This window comes from Heteronotia binoei, chromosome 2, assembly GCF_032191835.1.
Source record: "Heteronotia binoei isolate CCM8104 ecotype False Entrance Well chromosome 2, APGP_CSIRO_Hbin_v1, whole genome shotgun sequence".
Taxonomy (NCBI): Eukaryota; Metazoa; Chordata; class Lepidosauria; order Squamata; family Gekkonidae; genus Heteronotia; species Heteronotia binoei.
The window spans coordinates 94797086-94817785 of NC_083224.1; the positions used below are offsets into that span (position 1 = coordinate 94797086).

The 20700-nt window shown below is 44.1% G+C and overlaps 1 protein-coding gene across 14 annotated transcripts in view; it reads left to right on the forward strand.

Moving 5' to 3' along the window:
- Window positions 1–20700, forward strand: part of PTPRF (protein tyrosine phosphatase receptor type F) — a 915542-nt gene that overhangs the window by 759911 nt on the left and 134931 nt on the right. For 7 of the 14 annotated variants that reach the window (XM_060231649.1, XM_060231648.1, XM_060231653.1 and 4 more), the window contains 2 exons: window positions 933–1121; window positions 12079–12096. In XM_060231649.1, the coding sequence (XP_060087632.1) occupies window positions 933–1121; window positions 12079–12096 (207 nt within the window). The remainder of the gene's footprint in view (window positions 1–932; window positions 1122–12078; window positions 12097–20700) is intronic. The other 7 variants (XM_060231651.1, XM_060231655.1, XM_060231654.1 and 4 more) reach the window with 1 other exon arrangement.

Genomic DNA, 20700 nt, shown 5'->3' on the forward strand with positions numbered 1-20700 from the left:
CTCCACTGTGAAAAATAATTGCCAAAAATTTGAACTGCCTTTTAACTGCATTCATTGCAAAACAACGTAGACAGAAATATAGTATTTGCATAGCTGAGCCTCTTTGCAAGAGCTTTTATTGCATTCTGTATAGGAGTATATTCCTCATCCAAGACTGAGATCAGGCTAAACTGGTTCTATGTGTTAACCATAAGAGTAAGTTGTGCTTACTGCTGCATACCACTGCACTCTCTCACAGAGAGAGAGAAAGAAAATTCACAGAGCATTTTTGGATTTTTCTTTTTAATAAATAGTGGCAAATGTTTAAAGAAAATAATATTTCTATTGCACTTTTGAAAGCCTGCTTGCCTGCAGTTTAGAGATGGAGCATGACAGATAGCTAACATGGCTTATGTATGAATATTTGTTGAATGTATCATGGAGGTTAGCAAACCCAAACTTACTCTGTAGAAGAAAAATTCACAACAATCCTATATAAAGATGCATGTGTGCACACCTTAATTAAGCACTACATAGCCATTGAGGCTTGACTGTAAATCTGCCTTATCAGTCCCACTGTATGATGGTGTAGGGTGAGCCTCTATGGCAGTAAAAAGCATGGACATTCCTCAATTGTGCTGAAATGGAGTTAAATTTAACAGCTATTTCTACTTGCATACCAAGTAATAGCTCCGAAGATCTATAAAGAGTAGAAATTCCCCCAGACTCTGTAAAGTATGTGATTTGAGGCAGCACATAGGTTTTCCAGAGGCCAGTGCAGATGCACACATGAAGCTTCTTCTGGCTCTGATAAAAACTTCACCAGTCTTATCATTCTGGAAGCACATATGCTATAGATATTTAAGGAAGATTTTGCTGTTATGTTCCTTATTCTGCATGTGAAGAAATTGTCTCATTAATTGCTAACATTATTTTTGTATTTTCTCTTGCAGAGAACCAGCTCCCATCTGGCTTTCCAACCATAGATATGGGCCCACAGCTCAAGGTAGTAGAGAAGGCGCGCACAGCCACAATGCTCTGTGCTGCTAGTGGCAACCCTGATCCTGAAATCTCCTGGTTCAAAGACTTCCTTCCTGTGGACACAGCCACTAGCAACGGAAGAATCAAACAGCTTCGTTCAGGTAAAACAGCAAATATTTCTCATTTTCTCCTAATCTTTCTGTACAGAAATCAACTCTGATGTTTTGTACTAGATTATGGGCTCAGTTTTCTCTCCCCAACTCCACTTCATTAAGACATTCTCCCTGATATGAAGATTAACTAGGACTGAGGATGGAAGAGCAGGTTTCAGGTGACAGGACATCTCTTCTGCTTAATAAGAGAAGCAGTCTCAAGGGCATGCTTTTCCTTGCCCCATCAGCAGGGGCAGTGTTTCTCTGTATTTCAGTCACATACCAGGTCAGAGTTACTCCACCTCTGCTAAGGAGCTCCAAACAGAGTTCTGCTTTCAGGGTAAAGAAGCAGAGGTTCTAGCTGTACCACTTGTAACAAGAGGTTGAAGAGAATAAAGGTTTGCTTCATGAATAAATCACTGCACTGATATCACTGCACTGATATAGTTAATACAACTTCACAGTGACCTTTACCTTAGTCTCAAGATATTTGTGCTGAAAGAACATGTCACTCTTATGATTTTATTGTGGAAGATACTGTGCATGCAGGACTACACAAGTGCATCCATAGATATATCCTTACTAAATCAGCATCTGCATTTTGGAGCGCAGATGAGCATGGCAGACTTTAGGCTTGTGCCGGCATCTGAGCAGTATTCCTGTCATGTGCACTTGTCTGCTGCTGAGCAAGCTTGGAGGGGGGAGTGCCTGAATTAAAAAACACAACATGTTCAGCACTGCTATCACATCCAAAGTTTGTTTTGCTTCTTTCCTCTGCTCGAGTGATGTCTCAAATGAATTTCACTTGGGATTCAAAACTCTGTCATAGAGCTCCCTGGTTGTAGAAGACACTTGGCTTTCCAAGGAGCTGGTTAGAAATCAATGGATAGCACATCTGTAGGCCTGAGAGAAAATTGATCATGGCATATGCTGGTAAATGAGGTTTGCAGGCTCCCCAAAAGCATGCTCGGAAGAAAGGTTACTAGATCTTTACTTGGAGAGATGGGAAAGAAATCACAAACTGTAGTTAATGTGTACCCCAACGATAACTACTCATTAGTAAGCCTCATTAATTTCAGTGAAGCTTATTTCAAAACAGATGTGGTTAGTACAGTTTATATTTACCTTCATAACTGAAAGAAGTGGACTCTGAGTCCAAATCTGACTGCACAGAACAAGCTCTGTTATTACCAGGGCTTTTTTTGTAGCAGGAGCTTCTTTGCATATTAGGCTACACCCCCCCCCCGATGTAGCCAATCCTGCAAGAGCTTACAGTAGGCCCTGTACGAAGAGCCCAGAAAGCTCTTGGAGGAGTGGCTATATTGGGAGGGGTGCAGCCTAATATGCAAAGGAGCTCCTGCTACAAAAAAACCCCTGGGTATTACTAATCAGCTGCTGCACACATGTGCCTTTCCAGACAATGGTTTTGTGGTTTGTTTATTTTTATATATTTGATTTTTCAAAGTAATGATTTAATCATGCAATAAAAATGCAGACATTTCTCGCTTGTTGCACTGGATCCAGATGTCTTCCTTCAAGAAAAAAAATTCTTTCCAGGATATACTGTTCTTTCGGTACTCAGATTGGAAAGAGAGAGAATGGTAAATTCCTTCTATCCCTAGACACCAGTCTGAATCATGGCCCTGTGTGACTATTTCCTTTTGAACAACACTTGAAAGACCTGATCACAGATTTCCCAGGTTCTCAGGACCTCATCTGGCTTGGTCCAGAGAGTTATATGAAGAACACAGTTGTGTAAGTGTTGTAATCAGCTGAATATAATCCATGGTACTGCTGATTAATGGTATAGCTGTCTGGAGAGCCAGTTTGGTGTAGTGGTTAAGTGTGCGGACTCTTATCTGGGAGAACTGGGTTTGATTCCTGACTCCTCCACTTGCACCTGCTAGCATGGCCTTGGGTCAGCCATAGCTCTGGCAGAGGTTGTCCTTGAAAGGGCAGCTGCTGTGAGAGCCCTCTCCAGCCCCACCCATTTCACAGGGTGTCTGTTGTGGGGGAGGAAAGTAAAGGAGATTGTGAGCCGCTCTGAGACTCTTCGGAGTGGAGGGCGGGATATAAATCCAATATCTTCAATATCTTCTTCCTTTCCCACCCAACAGGGCCTTTTTCTGAATGTTCTAAGCTTTCTTTTAAAACATCTTTAGAGGGTAAACACTCTTACCCTGAACTGCTCAGTTATGTGGGGAAAGGGGGATCTATGTCAACATCAGCAAAACTGTCCCCTCATCTATAGCAATGCCCAGCCATTTTGCAAATGTTCTTCATTGCTGTGAAACATTATGTCCTCTGTTTCTCTGCAACTACACTACATTTATACTGTGGAATCTTTGGGTTGTGAAAAAAGAAGGGGGACTGGAGAGCAATAGTTTATTTCTGAATAACAAGACTGCCCCTCCTATAACAAAACTATCAGTTTATATCTGCCCAACCACTATACCATATGTGGTGTGAATATTGTACTAATACCACTGAACTGGGACTAGCAGAGATGCTGTGCTTAGGGAGAAGTCCAAATTTTAAATATCTGAATAAGCTGTTAGTCACCTTCTCTAAATTTGCTTTTGATGAAAGCTAAAGGCAGATCTGAATTGTGACTCCTGAATTCTCTCATGACATCCTGAATGATATTTTATACACAGCTAGATAGATAATTTCTGAACACTTTCTTCAGCTGTGAATAAAATTTACTTCCCAGAATAAAATAAATAGTAACACATGATTGATCATAAAATTCTTGTAGACAAGACAGTCTAATAGAAGCAGGTTGCCTTATCTGTATTATATTCTGCTCATGCATGTTAAATTTAGTGGACGAAGAATAAAACCATGGAAGAGGGGATTGTGTTAAATAGTTGGAACCTAAAAAGCTAATGTGTATGGCAAAAAAGACTTCAAAAAGTCACACATCTGTGTATTATGTTAGGTTCATGGTTTGAAGGGCTGTCATATAGAGGATTATGTAGAGCTGTTTTCTGCTGCCATTGAAGGCTGGACTAGAACCAAAGGGTTGAAATTAGATCAGGAGTGTTTTCAGCTAAGCATTGGTAAGAACTTCCTGACAGAACTGTTCCATAGTGGAACAGGCTTCCTTGGGAGATGGTGGGCTCTCCTTCTTTGGAAATTTTCAAACAGAGGCTAGATGGCTATCTGACAGCAATGCTTATAGATCCAAGCGAGCAGCCGTGTTGGTCTGAAGCAATAGAACAAAGTAATAGACAAGTGCACCTTTAAGACCAACTAAGGGTGCGGTCAGACGTCCAAAAAACCCCGCTACGGGCATGAGTTGAGCCCGCAAGCATGTCGGATTTTACCCTGACGTTCACACATCCACATCTGTGAAGCGTGCTTAGCCCGTGCCCGTTCCACGCTGATGCGCCTTGCTCGCAGATTAATTTGCTACTGCATTTAATCCGGAACAAGACGCTTCCTGAGCGCTCTGGAGCATCTGAACGGGCAATCGTTGCTGAGTCGCAGCAGCGCTTCCCGCTTCCAGCTTCCCACCACAAACAAAATGCATATCACTGCGCCATCGAGGGAAGGAACTCGAAAAAATTGCTTATTAGCGGCTGTATTCCTAAACTTAATAAGGGGGGGGGCCTTCCGAAACGTGCGTGCCCTGCCCTTTTTTTTTTAATATTTTAGTTTATTGCGTAATAGCGATATATCGAAATCTCGATATGTGAGCATCGAGATTTCCAGTATGTGAGGCGATCTTTTCTGAAAAGTAGTGCAAACGGAGAAACACATCTCTAGTCTCCGCTGCTGCATTTGTAAGGCGACAGAATTGGGCTTTAAGGAGCTCGGATGGGAAGGAGAGGAACGGATCCATCGCAGCAGCGCAGCAGCTAACAGCAGCTAACCCCCCCCCCCCGCCGCCACGAGAAAGGACGGGGCGCATGCAGAACTCTCTCCCTCCCCGCTTTCTTGAGGATTCGCCATCTCCAATGCGCCACCTAAAAAAAACCCCCAGACAAGCGGAATCCCCGACGGCAAAAAAACCCCTCAAGTTGACATCCTATGGACCGGATCGGGATGGAGCGGGGGGGGGGGTAAAGACAAACAAAGCCTCTTCTCTCCCCCCCCCCTCAAATCACACACACAAACACCTCAAGCACCAAATCGAAACCACGCTAATGTGACAAGGCTATCAGATTCCATTTCGACACAACGATATATCGATATATCGATAGAGCAGCGGGGGAAACAAAAAAAAAAAGGTTTAAATAGCCGGAAACCCCTCTACTGCAAACGCGCATGCGCTCAGCAGAAACACACCCTCTGCAGCACGCAAACCCTCCTGTTAGCACCCAGCACTGCGCCTGCGCTAATGCAGATTGCCGCCATCTGAAAGAAGTTCCAGCAGGCACTGTGTGATCGAGCAGGGGACGGGATCAACACGGCATGCCATAGGAACAGCATCTGTCTGATCGGGAAACAGGATGCGGCGGATTATCTGACATACGAAATAACGGCGCTTTAAAGATGGGTTGCTGATGGATTTAATGTAAGTGTGACCGCACCCTAAGATTTATTCAGAATGTAAGTTTTCGCATGCTCTAAGCAGACTTCATCAGACAAAAATGGAATGGCAAGCAGCAGTTCTTAATATAAGTGAGCAGTGGGTTGGTATGTAGACACAGACCCCAATTTGTGATCCATTCCCATGATTCTACATACCAACCCACTGCCCACTTATATTAAGAACTGCTGCTTGCCATTCCAGTTTTGTCTGATGAAGTCTGCTTAGAGCATACAAAAGTTTACAATCTGAATAAAACTTAGTTGGTCTTAAAGGTGACACTTGTCTACTACTTGGTTCGACAGCAATGCTAATTCTGTGAACTTAGGCAGATCACGAGAAGGAAGGGTTGTATCAGTGCATAGTTCTCATGGCCCACTGTTACATGCCCAGGAAAATGCTGATTGACACTTTGGGGTCAGTCAGCAATTTTCTCCAGGCCAGTTTTGCAAGGGATCCTGGAGCATTTCTTTGGTTGTTGTTGTTTTTTTTTTTTTTGTCATCTTCTGGGTATGGAGCAGGAGTTACTGGTGGTGGAGGGGGAAGTACCCTACCCTACCCTGGATGGTGCTCCCCTTGTGCCAGCTCAGAAAGTGAGGAGCCTCGGAGTGATATTGAATACCTCCCTTTCTATGGAGGCCCAGGTCACAGCTGTTGCATGATCTGCCTTTTAGTATCTTCGGCAGGTCAGACAGCTAGTGCCCTATCTGATCCCCCAGGACTTAGCTATAGTGATCCATGCAATAGTTACTTCCAGATTGGATTACTGTAACTCGCTCTACACAGGCTTGCCCTTGGGGTTGATCTGGAAACTCCAGCTGGTGCAAAATGCGGTAGCACGACTGTTAACAGAATTGCCTCTACGGGCAAGCATTCAGCCAATATTGTGCAAATTGCACTGGCTACCAGGAGTACTGCATCCACTTAAAAGGTTTTGGTACTGACATTTAAAGCCTCACATGGCCTAAGACTGACATACCTGTGGGACCAGCTCTCCCCATATGAGCCCCAGAGATCATTGTGATCAGCTAACCAACATCTTTTTACCATTCCTGACCCAAAGGATGTCCTGTTTGCTTCAACCAGGGCCAGGGCTTTCTCACATATATATATATATATATATATATATATATATATATAGGCCTGAGATATATGTTTTAATCTGTAACGTGTATATGTTATATATATGCTTTAATCTGTAACGTGTCCTCACCGCCTATGTTATAATATATTTTATTCCATTGCTTCTGTTTTTGATACTGTTTTATTATTATTTTATTGTTGGGTTTTAATTGTTACTTATTAGGCCTGTAATCCGCCCTGAGCCCACCTTTGGGAAAAGGCAGAATATAAATCTACTAAAATAAATACATAAATAATACTTGTGAGCTTCCTGCATTGTGCAGAGGGTTGGACTAGATGACCCTGGAGGTCCCTTCAACTGATTCTGTGCTTCCTAAGCCAGGGGCAAGCAGCTAGGAGACGAGAGCTGTAGCGAAGAAGTTTGGCCATATTATCCTTTGGATGCTCATAACTAATTAGCTTTGCAAATTTTGGTGTTACTGACTGTATATATTTATATAGCACCCCTCGCTGTGGTGCTGTAGGGTCAGGTTTGAATTTCAGGGATCATAAAATAATGCTGAAAAATAAAATAAAAGTATACTACTTTTTAACTGATAAGACTAGAGAAGAAGAAGACATGGCAGTGTCTGTGATAGGCAGGGTAAAAGTATGGGGTTAAGGGATGGAGGAGGTAGTTGCCTTATGCTAGAAGTCAAAATAAGCACAGGTGCCAAAGCTGAAAGAAGCAATGTGAAACAATTCAGGAGCTCAAGATTATGTTCTTGGCTACATTTTTATTTTACAGTACCAGAAACAGAAGGAGATTAGCAAGGTATTGCTGTTGCTGCTTGGAAAAGCATGAGTAGAAAATATAATGCAGGAAAATTTACTAGGAATTAGTGGTAAACAGTAACTAATCAGTTGCTACATAGACTGCATAGTGGCTAAAGGCTGACTTTTCCAGGGGAATCAGATGCTACTTCCCAGGAATTATATTCTGTTCACAGGTGATTTTTACAGGTAAGGCAACTGTCCAGATATCAGCAAAATTTAGATGCTGAAGGAGATAGATGCTACAACAAATCTCAGAAAAGGCAAGACCCAGTGGGCAGTTATCTGAGAGCAGCAACATAAAAGCCCTTTGAGAAAGGCTGATTACAATGCTGATAGTCTTTATAATAATAATTCCTCTATGATGATGGCCCAATGGAGCTCTCCCATTGGCTCTCCCATTGGCTTACGGGTGTGTTCCATGTACTTGACAAATAATTGGCCCATCATAGCTCATTCAGCATCTCTGCCCCCCCATTGGCTGACTCATCTCCCCCCCCCCCCACAATGCAGACCAGGAATGTTGAACAAACCACCAAAACAGTTTGCCTCAGAGACAGACACATCTCCAACTCTTCTCTGTGTCCTCTCTTAACTGACCTCACAAAAAGCGTCACTAGCAACAGACCTCTGCTGCCTCATAAGCGGCCCAAACAGATGACCTCCCAGCACATGCAGCTTCCAAAGGCCGCACAAACAGCCAGGGAGCCACTGCCACCACAACATGACTAGGCAGCAAGGCCTGGTGTCACGACTCAGGGGGGTCTTACCAATTGCTGCAACCACTCTGAGTTAAGGGTCTCCCTTGAGAAGGCCCAGAGTACCAGGCATCCCTTAGCTTAGGCCAAGTAATAGGCATGGGGACCAGGCAGAGTGAACAACAACAACAAAAAAGTTTATTTAAAAGGTCAGTGCAATACAACAAACAAGGTGCATAAAACGGAAAAGAGGTGAAGGGAAAAATAAACAAATGCCCTAATGCATCTTCCCAGTACTCCCCATGGCTCTTCCCAGTACTCCTAAGCAGACTTCCCTGGGGCCTGTAGGCCTCACTAGGCCCAGGATCATGACACCTGGCCCTGCTGGGAATGTTTCTTCAGAAGTCACGGCTCTTTCCTGTCTCCCGCTTCCCCTCAGCCTCACCCCTAGCCAGAGGCTGTTGCTAGGCAACCAACTTCTGTCAGTAAAGGGAGAGGCCTCAGGTAAATAGAATGGCATACAGTCAACCCTCCAAAGTAGTTATTTTCTCCAGGATGGGGAGAGAGATCTGTTGTCTGGAGTTCAGTTGTGATCCCAGGCAATCTTCAGGCTCCACCTGGAAGTTGGCTACCCTGGGGCTAGCAGCACCCTCTGGGTAACTTGATGCCACAAGGCTGGCATGACTTAACTAGACCTGGCTGCTTGCTCCTGTTCAGCAGCAGCCCCCCTATGACAGCCAGTGTGACTTAGCAGTTGCCAACTCCAGGTTTGGGAATTCCTAGAGATTTGAGGGGTGGAACCTGGAGAGGGTGGGCTTGAGGAGGGGTGACACCTCAAACAGATACAGTGCCATAGACTCCACCCTCCAAACCAGCCATTTCCTTCTCAGGAACCACTGTTGCAAATCTCCAGGTGAGGGCTGGCAATCACTCAGAATTACAACTGCTCTCCAGATGGCAGAGATCAGCTCCCCTGGAGGTGGTAGGGGAGTGAATGTTTTCATTTGGGTGAGTGGGAGTGGTGGGGGAGTGAATGTCTTCATTTGGGTGAGTGGGAAGATAGCAAGGGTGGGGGGGCACTCGGCCAGAGCCCATTGTGTTTTCCTTCACAACGGGCCTTATTCCTAGTGTATTAATATTTTAGCCTTTGAGAACATTGAATGTACTGACAAGAAGTTGATTCAAGTCTCCTGGTCAATAGACAGCCAGTTGTTCACTGTGTAGACCACCGTATATATTTAATTATAAACATGGAGCAAAACAAACACATCTGTTAGGATACACTGGCAACTTCTGAACTCTATTCCATGCTGAAATTGTATTCCATTGAGTTTGTGACCTGGAAAGCTTGCCTAACCTTTTCTTTTATGGTATATTCTCACATGTTCAACAAGCAAACATGCTGAACAAACAACACTGGGGGCAGGGAGTGATCCTGGCCACATTCTGGGGAGTTCTATAAGAGCTCCTTCTGGTTTTCTTCAGCAGTCTGTAGAGACCAATCTTCCAAATAGAGTGATGCCTCATTGCACTCAGATATACTATTTAGCTCTAGGAAGAGTTGTCTTGTTCACAGAGACTTGAAGCCTGGGCTTTAATGCAAAAGAAAGATAATTGCACTAAAGTTAGGGAACTCATTTTGAATGTGTGCTAGATTCTTTAGGTTTGCATAGACAATTTCATACAGAGTTTTCAATGACTAGGGTGAGTATATTTAAAGATTAGTTTGAAATCTGCTTGGCAGCATCTAGAAACAGGTGCTGTTTCAGCCAGCCAAGAAACCAGCAGGGATTCCTGGTCTTTTTGAGGTATTTGATGTCTGTTAACTGCATGGGTGGAGGTGGGAATGTCAGTTGGGACTGAGAATCTTTAGCAGTACATGCCTTTGCACTCCACTCTACTCCAATATAAGCCCTGGAATCAATGCATTTAGGAGTATATTAGGAGTATATCTGCATAGGACTAAAATGCAAGTATTGCAGTAATTGGAGGACTAGGAGAAAAAGTGAGTGGTCAGCACATTTTCTTAGTAAGCATAAAGCAATAGTACATCTTGTGAATCATGCATCACTCCAATATAAGCCCTGGAATAAATGCATTTAGGAGTATATCAGGAGTATATCTGCATAGGACTAAAATGCAAGTGTTGCAGTAATTGGAGGACTAGGAGAAAAAGTGAGTGGTCAGCACATTTTCTTAGTAAGCATAAAGCAATAGTACATCTTGTGAATCATGCATGTCTCTATGATAAAAACAGTTCTATCAAAAAGGATGGAATAGTAGCTAGGAAAACAGATAAATAGTAGTAGATTTATTATGGCAGAGATTACCCTGAACTTCAGCAATGTTGAGAGCCTTCCTGATGCTTCACTCATCTGTGCAACAGAAAATATAAGCCAGCCATAAAGTGAAAATGAAGTAATGTCATCTCAGCTGTGGAGAACGTTAAACGAAGCAGTTGAAATGGCTTCGTCTGATTAAAAGCTAGGGCTACTGCCTGAAGGAACAAGCTCTAGGAGAGAATGAGGAAAAGAGATAATAAGTGTAAATATTTTAATTACTCTTCAAAAGGCAAGTTAAACATGCTTAAAATCTGCCTTCTTTGTATTTACAGAAACTCTTTGAGTGTCTTTCTTTGTTTCCCATTGGGTGATCAGTGCTGTGGATAATGGAATGTGGGGAGCAGTTAATCTCAGATACACAGCACTCGTATGCTTACTGGTATTTATTGATCAATACACCGAACATGATTTGACGCTCTGTGTCCTGTTTAACCCTCTCTTTCTGTCTGTTTAAACTCCCCAGTTAACGTTGGTAAGTGCTTGGTGCTCAGATGTGCAAAATCTCGCATCAAACCAACACATACCATGAACTGCCTACAAATTAGATCTGCATGTATTTCCCTCCCCTTACTAACAGCCTTCATTTGCACAAAATGAGACCAAGGGGACAAAACTGGGGATCAGAGGGTTTTTATGTTGATTTACATACACAGGTCTCTCTGCACATCTGGACCTTGCTAATAATAAGGCCCATGATTGAGCAAATCCTTGTATGTAGCTGTGCTTCTGCTTGCTTCTTTGGAGCATCTTAGCTTCATTATTAAGCCCTCCTTATAAGATGCATTCATAGCATGTAGAATTAATTTCAGCTCCCTTATAAAGAGGGTAGGAATTATCTACTACACAAATTACGCAGAGCGTGCCTGTTACTCCATTGGTCTAAATGAAAGCTAGAAACAAGTTTCTTTATATTTTTATTTGCAAATTCAGAAGGCTGTGACAGCAGTTTCTCACCAGGGGAAATCTAGTGTTACCCCTGAATTAATTACTCCACTTTTAACTTTCAGTTATGAAATCAGCAGATTTTGTCCCCAACGGTCTATATAATCTTAAACCAGGAATGTATCTCACACCAACCGCCACATGCTTAACTTTTCTCCCTATACACACTCACACTCCATTCACTCTGGTACACCAACAGTCCCATCTTCTGGCAGAATGAAAGGGCACGGCACCCCAGTGGCTCCTCCATTTCAGCTGTGGCAGTGAATGCTAGTGGTTTTGCCTAGTAGCCAACACTCTTCTCTGTGCAGAGCAGCAAGACCATAATTGGAAAAAATGGGGCTAGACTCTGTGTTCTTGGTAGCAGAGAGCTTTACTAACCTGAGGGCATCACTCTGACTTGTTACTGCACATCTTTTTGTTGTTGTTTACTCCTATTATTCTAATAACAATTTCTAGCTTTGAAAAACTTTTTAGTTATAATTTTCTTCCTTTCCACTTTGTACTAACGCTTCTCTCTAATCTTATTTGCATTCAAATTACCTCACCAGGTGGTACACCAATCAGAGGTAAGAATGCTGAACTATGCCTCCAGTTGTCATGTCACTTCATTTCCTTTCTGCCCTGCCACTTCTCCAGCAGTACCTCATCTCCAGCTGTCTTTTCACTCCAGACTCTGTTAGCACACTTGCTCATTCACAGTTCCCTCACTTGTTTGCTTGTTTTTGTTTATTTTTAATGTGGCCGCCTTGTAGAATCATCCATCACAGGTATGCACAGGTCAAAGGGGGTTATTCAACGGGAGGTTTTCAGAGTAGAAAATGCTGTTCTCCCCTCACCCCACCCCTTGTGCCACAAAGGGCTATGAAGTCTTGCATCTTTCAAATTTGGTATCCCTCTGGGACTCTTGAGTCCAGGCAGGTTAGAACTAGCCACTATGGTGCTTTTTGAAAGCTGTAAACATTTTCACGAGAGATCAGTGAAGCCCTTTCTTCTGTGCCATTGCTGACAGGGGCAACACTAATTAAAAGGAAATAAATTCTTGAAATGTCAGGCAAATCTGGTGGGGAGACAAGTAGACTCTTTCTTTGAGACCTGTGGATGCCCCTTTCCAGTATGTTCACCCATCTAATATGAAGATAGAGGGAGGAGTTGTAAAAATCCAGGTCTGCCTCTTCTGAAACCTGACAAGAACCTATGGCACTGGAGTACTGAATATTTGCTGTGGATTAATTAATCAGACCATTAGCTGCCTGCCTGAAGTTTTCAGTTGTTCAATCTATCTCCACTTGGACAGCTCTGCATTCCTCAGCCCTGCTTGTTTCACAACCTGTATGTGCTAGAATTAGTACTTTCTTTGAAAGAGGGCTGTTTCCTAGCCTGAACACTCAAAATGGTCCCCGAAATTTAATTTTAAAATTTTAATCAGTGCTATGTAGTGCAATATTCTGAGTTTTCTTGATTTCTGCTATGGCTGTTGACTGACCCCTGAATTTCCTGATAAACTTATTACCTTCACTAAATTACTCTCACTCATTTGTCCAATACTTCCCTCCTTCCCTTCCTTCTCCACTGAATCACTGCTGGAAGATAATAACCAAATTCTTTTGGAACTGGTTCTGTTGCTGGGGGTTGATGTTTTCCAGTTCTAGTCAAGCAATTTTAGAGCAAATATGAGTTGCTATTTCACAAACACTTGCAACTACTTATCTCCATGGAAAATCTAGGTCAGCAAAATAAATCCTACAAACCTCCTTTTGATATTATTCTGTTTCTTTAAATGTCATCCTCTTTTTAGAATGATCCAAGATTGGCAGCTGTGATGTTACAAGTTCATTAAACTATTTTCCCATTTTTATCACAAATCTTTTTTTAAATGACAGACAGAATGCTAAGTAGTCAAGCAGGACATCTTCCCAGCTCAATCTGTGCCCACAGTAACTGGGTCTTTCTGTGCATATAACTGCATTAAATTCTCCTCATCAACCAGTTGAGGACATTAATGACTCAGCAGCAGAACCGCCTAGATGTTCTGTATATCCTGCTTGGGGAAATGGGCATATCTTTATAATGAGAATCATCCATCTCATAAAACATAAACTTCCCCATCTGACTTTTAATGAGATATTTTAAGAATGTGCCTGACATAATTTGAAAAGTTTGTCCCCTGTTTGAATGTCAAAGGCAACATTTCTGTAAGTGCCAACAACCAGCATCCTGGCATCTCATACAGGATTTCCAACAGACTGGTATATTTTGTTAAGCAACACACAGGTTATTAAGTCTCTCAAGATACTAATGGGGTAGGTGAAGGCAATTCTGTGAAAGGCAGTTATGTTCATGTAATGATCTTTACTGTGGTCTCCACCAAGGTAAGTTTGTTGAATGTCTGGAATTTAAACCAGAAATGCATCAAAACTAATGCCCTTGTTTGAACAATAAATTGGATGTTTGTTTTTAACAGTTCCTGTTGATAGGTATGTTCTGTGTGACAGGCCATGAAGCCCAAGCACAATCCCTATGTATCGATTGAATGTGTTGTAGTGAGAAGTTAAGCCAAGCAACTACAGGACAAGTTTTGTTTCTGAGACTAACCTTTCTTTTGGGCCTTGAAGCTGTAAGCCCTGTTCTGGCTGTCCAGAGGTGCTGTCATTTTTCTAACTGAGAGCTCTATGTTCGTGAGACATGTTGTCACTTTTAACATTCCCCCTTTGCCTTTCAGGTGAGACCCAGGCTGAAAGGTCAGGGTGAGTTTTGATAGACTGTTCAGAGATGCATGGGTCCAGCTGGTGACTGGCAGGTTAGACAAGAAGAAAATGGATGAATGGATGTATGTTTTGAAGGATGGCCCATAGGCAGCAACAAAAGCTTCTGTGAAGGAAATGACACATATTCTTTTTATAAAAGTTCAATTCAGTTTTTCTGTGTTGTCATAGAATGGAATTAAGTACATGTAATGGGAAATGCCCCAAGCTGCTGCTTTTGTAGAAGCAGAAAATGTTGGAATGTCATGGAAATTCTGACACTTCTGAGATGCCATTCTGGGTGCATGAGCAGTGGTGGAACATTGAAATGACATTTTAGCCTCTTCTTGGAAATGAGCTTCTCTATGCTTAAGAAATTTATAAGAAAACAGTAAAAACATAGATACAGATTGGCTAGATTTCCCTCTAGTGTGTGTTTCATACCTTCAAAGCAGAAAGGAAGGGAAAAATGTCAAAGGTCTCAGAAAGGCTGAAGAGATCTTTTATCATGTACCTTTAATAAATTTCCAGATTTTTTTTCTTAGTGTCCTTCTAAAAGATTTGTACACTTTGGCAGCCTTGATGTACTACTTATTTTTAGATTTACAGCTTTGTTTATTGTTATTGTTGTTGTTGTTGTTTCTATCTATAATGAGAGGATAGAGTAGATGAAGACTAGACGCATGATAGAGCAAATGAAGCCAAATCTCAAGTTGAATAGTATCCTTGCATTTGCCCTTGTGTGTTGTTCATTTTCACAGGCTTGACAGTGACTGCCTCTCTTGTAAATATCACAGCAGCTCAGCATTCTTTTCAGGTCCCAGTTATGCCAATCATCAGGCTCAGAGAAGAGATGAACATAATGAGCATGAATAGAAAAACTGCTGTGGTGGTTTCCTTTTTTGCATATTTGGCAGTAAAGCTGGTTAAAATGGGCTTAGGGGTATTTGGCTGCCATTCTGCCTAGGACCTGAGAATCTTTGAAAGCTTCACTGAAAAGATATAGCAGAGGATTTGACCAGAAATAAAAGGCAACGGTATGCTTGTACAGTGACAAGTACAGTTTAGGCAATGAAAAATGCAGACTTGCACCTCTCTGTGTAATAACTGCAGTTAAATGTACACAGATTATCTAGATTACAGATCCTGCACTTTTGCTGTTTTGCTGCTCAGCCTCAAACTACATGTTATGGTTTCTCCCATGATAATTATTTTTAAAACTTTTCCTGTTTCCAAATGCAGCCACCTGGGCTGAGAGAGAACAGTTCAGAGGTGAGGAATTTCCTACCTCTTTTCTCATGTTCTGACTGAGTTTTCCTACTTGGGAAAATTTACAAGAACACTGTTATCTCCAGGAGGGTTAGAAACAAACCTTGGGGTCCCATTTTTCATTGAGAGAAAAGCAGGGGAGGGAAGAGCCTTCTCCCCGGCTCCTGTCTTGTCAAAAAAAGAAGTTCCAGTAGCTGCATTTAGAAAGAGGGAGGAGTCTTTTAAAGTGATGGAAAGTGCCATGGAGTCTGAACCTCAAATTGGTCAATTTTCAATAACTTTCCTGACATGGCAGGTATTAAAACAACCTAGATGCTATGTTGTACTTTCCTGTAGAAGTTCAGCATGGTAGCATCTGCAGAACCTTCCAGCCATCTGTTTCAGCCTACCTACTCCAATGTGTTCTTAATTAAAATCCATATCCAAAATGTCTGTGCACAGAAAGGGAAGTTCCCGTCCTGTACAGCCCATAAAGCCCCCAGAAATCTTGCTCCTGGGCATGGTGGATCACATCCACCAGCCCTGGGCACAGAGACCCCTCACTGCATCTTTACCAGGGTCTTTATTAAATTGTTCTCCAAAAAAAGCCAAGCCTTGTTTGAGAAAAATATCAAATGGACATGGGGACAAGAAGAATAGAATACTTCTACTGCCTTAAAACAGAGCATATTACATGCACCAGCTTTGGCACATTTTGCTATGACTTTGCCCTTTTACATGCAGCTTGTTGACTTGCATTATAGCAGTACTCTAGTTACCATGCTCACTGAAAGTAGAAATCATTCAAGTAAACTTAGAATCCCACCTTTTACAACTATCTGTGAAATTAGTATACTGTCCCATCCAGGAACAGGAATCAAGGTATTGTGGAGGTGAAAAGTGACAGATTCTATGTGGGAGAAGTAAAATTCTGCTAGAATGACATGTCTTTATGGTGTATCTCCATGGGCTGGGAAAATGGGATTCCAAGAGTATCCAGGATATTTGCATTCCTCCTGCTAAGTAATGCTCCACCATGGCTTCAAAAAGGTACTACTCTGGTTAGTCCATCCGTTAACGTGGGCTTAACTTCAGAAATTGATGTGAAGGGCAAACATGCACAAGACAGCTATAAATGGATGATAGATAGAGAACCAGACCTGACAACATCGTCACTTACAACCCAGAAGACATTGCCACCCCTATGATTTTTTTCCCATCCTCCTTCCTTCACAGTATAAGCAATGTTACTTAAAGAAATCCAGTTACAGTATTATCAGTTCATTTTATTTTGTTTACACTCTTTCCGACAAGTTTTTCTTTTAGAGCAATACTTCCACTGAACACTGATATTGGGTCTCTCCCCCCTCTCCACAGGATTTATTTTTTAAAATACCTCTGTTACCTTTTTATTCCTTCCATGGTTAACAGATGTGAATAGGTAACTTATCAGTATTAACTTCATTCATAAAATTGTTAGTTATTTTAATGCTATAACAGTTAACACCATTACAAATATGAATAAATATATCCTGAAGAGTTAGCCAACTTCAAAGGCACTGACAACAGTACAACCACAACACCCTTTTTGTTAGCAACTGCTTACTAATTAAGCATACTTATAAAATCCCATTCCCCAGTCAATATTATTATAATAAGATAATCCCATTCAGTTTATAATTGAGCAACAGGCCAGTGGCCCTACTTGAAGATGGAAGGCTACTCAGATCTACCTCTTAATGTTGTCTGGGGTCCAAGAAAACTGAGGTGAAACAACATAACTGAACAGACTCCAGCATGACACACCAAAAAAACTTTGTATTAAAAGTTTAGTATAAGTAAGGGAGTTTAGCAATATATACAGAAAAAAGAGTTGTAATACTCTCTGCCAGAAGCCTTGTCATGGCTCATTGACAGCACACCAAAAGAAACAGCTGGGATGACAGTCGACCATCAAAAACCATTCTCAAATGTTCAAGAAACTTCCAGAATCATGGGCTAGAGCAATCAAACCACCTTCTGCAATGGAAGAACAAAAGTTCTGTCATCAATAAGCTCTGCCCCAGAGTTAACTTCAGTATTGCAATCCCTATGTCTCCTCCTCAAAGCACCTGATCAAAGAATCTCACAAAAAGTTGAACAAATGAGAAATGTCCAACCCCCTCCATTAGATCAGTCTCCCCAAACTGCCATTTCCCACCTGCTGAAGCTGAGCTACAAGATGTTTGTGCTCCAAGCACAAGTGTGACACTTTTAAAAATCTTCCCATTTTTCCTTCCTTCTGCTTTCTACCAATGTTCTGCTATCCCCAAAACATTGCTCACTAGGGTTGCCAATCCCCAGGTGGGGGCAGGGGATCCCCCGGTTTGGAGACCATCCCACCGCTTCAGGGTCGTCAGAAAGCGGGGGGAGGGGAGGGAAATGTCTGCTGGGAACTCTATTATTCCCTATGGAGATTTATTCCCATAGAAAATCATGGAGAATTGATCCGCGGGTATCTGGGGCTCTGGGGGTGCAGTTTTTTGGGGTAGAGACACCAAATTTTCAGTATAGCATCTAGTGCCTCTCCCCAAAATACCCCCCAAGTTTCAAAAAGATTGGACCAGGGGGTCCAATTATATGAGCCCCAAAAGAAGGTGCCCCTATCCTTTATTATTTCCTATGGAAGGAAGGAATTGAAAAGGTCCCTTTAAATGTGATGGCCAGAACTCCCTTTGGAGTTCAATTATGCTTGTCACAGCCTTGGTCTTGGCTCCACCCCCAAAGTCTCCTGGCTCCACCCCCCAAAGTCCCCAGATATTTCTTGAATTGGACTTGGGAACCCTATTGCTCACTAAAGGTCACAGTTTTAGTAGGCTCCTTCCTAGTCATTCCTCCATTTTTTACCAACTCATTCTGCCTTTCCCTGAGCTTTTTGCACTAACAGCACCAGCTCTTGCTGTCTTTCTTCTATCATGCCCTCCATCTTTTTTCTGAACTGCACCTCAGTTCTCTCCCTCAACCAACTTGCCCTTTCCCTCTCCCACTCCTTAGAGCTCTGGGGGGTTTTTTATCTCTCATCCAATCTGTTCCTCTGACTTCCTCCATCAGCACTCACTCCCCCATTTCTTCTCAAATAAGCATAGCTGGAGATTCCAGATATCTAAAGCCAAAGATGGCTGCTCTGGGTCTATTCCTCCCTCCCTCCAGCTATCCCCACGCTTCTCCACCCACAGGTTTAGCACTGGCAGTTTTTTTTTCGCCCACCATTATTATACCCCTTCCACTGGGTATGCTTCCGATACAACCACACACAGAGAGCGCATTTGCAAAAACCCTTCTCTGCACTGCAAGCATCTGTAAGTCTGGTTCCAGCTGGGTCCGTTCCTGCTTAGGCAGTGAACTGTTTTATTGTGTGAATTGCTAGTAAAATTGCCTATTTCTGACATTTTATATATCCCTTACAGCCAATAAAATTGAATTTTTGAATCAGGACCATGCTTCTTCTTTTCCAAAGTATTTTTTCCAAATATGCTTGTGTATTAGGGTTCCCAAATCCCCCGCCTGGGCGGGGGACCCCCGATTTGGAGCCTCCTCTCCCCGCTCGCCAAAAATCTGGAAAGCGGGGGGGAAATGGCGGCCCTTCCCACCTGCCCGAGACAAGACAAGCCGAGCACGAGCAGGCCTCTGGCTGGGTTCTGGCTGCCGACCGAGGTCTCGCGCCGCACCGGCGGGGTGGGCTGGAGCTGAGTACTCCTTCTCGGAGCCCTTTTCTCTCGGGTGGCGGCCACACAGCTTCCCTTCCCACCTCAGTCCGGCTGGCTGGGGGCTCTTCCACACCCTGGTGGTGGAGCGCCGGCTGTCCCCGGAGGGAGGGAAGCTGGAGCGACTGCAGTGGCGTCTTGCTCGCGAGGAGGGCGATGGGGCGCGGGCAGCGGCCGCCTCGCTTGCAGCCTTCCTTGCTCCGAAGGAGCCCCGATGCCAGGCGAGGAGCTGCGGGCGCCGCCATGGCCGAGATCAGCATCGACCAGTCCAAGCTGCTCGGCGTCAAGGAGGGTAAGGCGGCGGGGCTCCCACCAGGCGGGCCCTGCACTGCTGCCCTTGCCCCGCGGCCCTCTCCGCCCTGCCCTGCCTGCGCATGGCCCCGAGGAGAAGGAGGTGGGCAGCCCCAGCGCCACCGACCGCAGCCCGGCCAGCCCTCCAGCAAGCGCCTGCCTTTCCGGGGATCCCGCAGGCAAAGCGCCCCAGCCTCCCTCCTTTCCTCCCGGGCCTGGGAGACACCCTCCCCGCAGCCAGGGGCCCGCTCGGGAGGGCTACCTTTCTCCAAGTGGGGCCTGGAGAGCTCCCGGAATGGCCACGGAGCTCCTGGCTGTAGGGAGCCCCACCCCCACCGGTCAAAGACGGCAGCTTTGGAGGAGGGTGGGCGCCCTCGAGGACATGGCTTGCATCCCCCCCGAGGTTCGTGTCCTTAACAGGCTCCGCCTCCAAAGCTTCAGGGGTTTCCCGACCTGGAGCTGGCAACCCAGCGCCTCCCCAATACAGGTTGGAGATTCTCTGTTTTGGCATTGGGAAGCGGCTTGAGCCAGCTGGCATGCTGTCACACCGAGGGGGCTCTTTTGTCAAAACCTGCCATGTGCCCCGTTCACACAAGAGACCTGTGGAGTGCCCAAGGCCCAAGTAGGACTCCCAGCTGCTGGTCTGGTCTATATGGAGGGTGGGCCTTGCTGTCTTTCGCTCTCGAATGATTGCCAACGCCTGGGAAGGGGCACACTGAGGGCAGTTAAATGTGTGATAAAAGGAAGTCCTTCTTCACCCAGAGGGTGAGTAACAGGAGGTGGTGACAGCTGCAGGCATGGCCAGCTTCGGGGGGTGGGGTTGGATAGGCGTGTGGAGCCGGGGTCCATCGGTGGCTATTAGCCACAGCATATTTGTCTGAGGCAGTGATGCTCTGTATTCTTGGTGCTTTGGGAGGGCAGAGTGGGAGGGCTTCTGGTATCCTGGCCCCGCTGGTGGACCTAGGGTTGCCAATCCCCAGGGTCGTCAGAAAGTGGCGGGGAGGGGAGGGAAATGTCTGCTGGGAACTCTATTGTTCCCTAGGGAGAATTGATCGGCGGGTATCTGGGACTCTGGGGGGGGGGCGTTTTTTCAGGTAGAGGCACCAAATTTTCAGTGCAGCATCTAGTGCCTCTCCCCAAAATACCC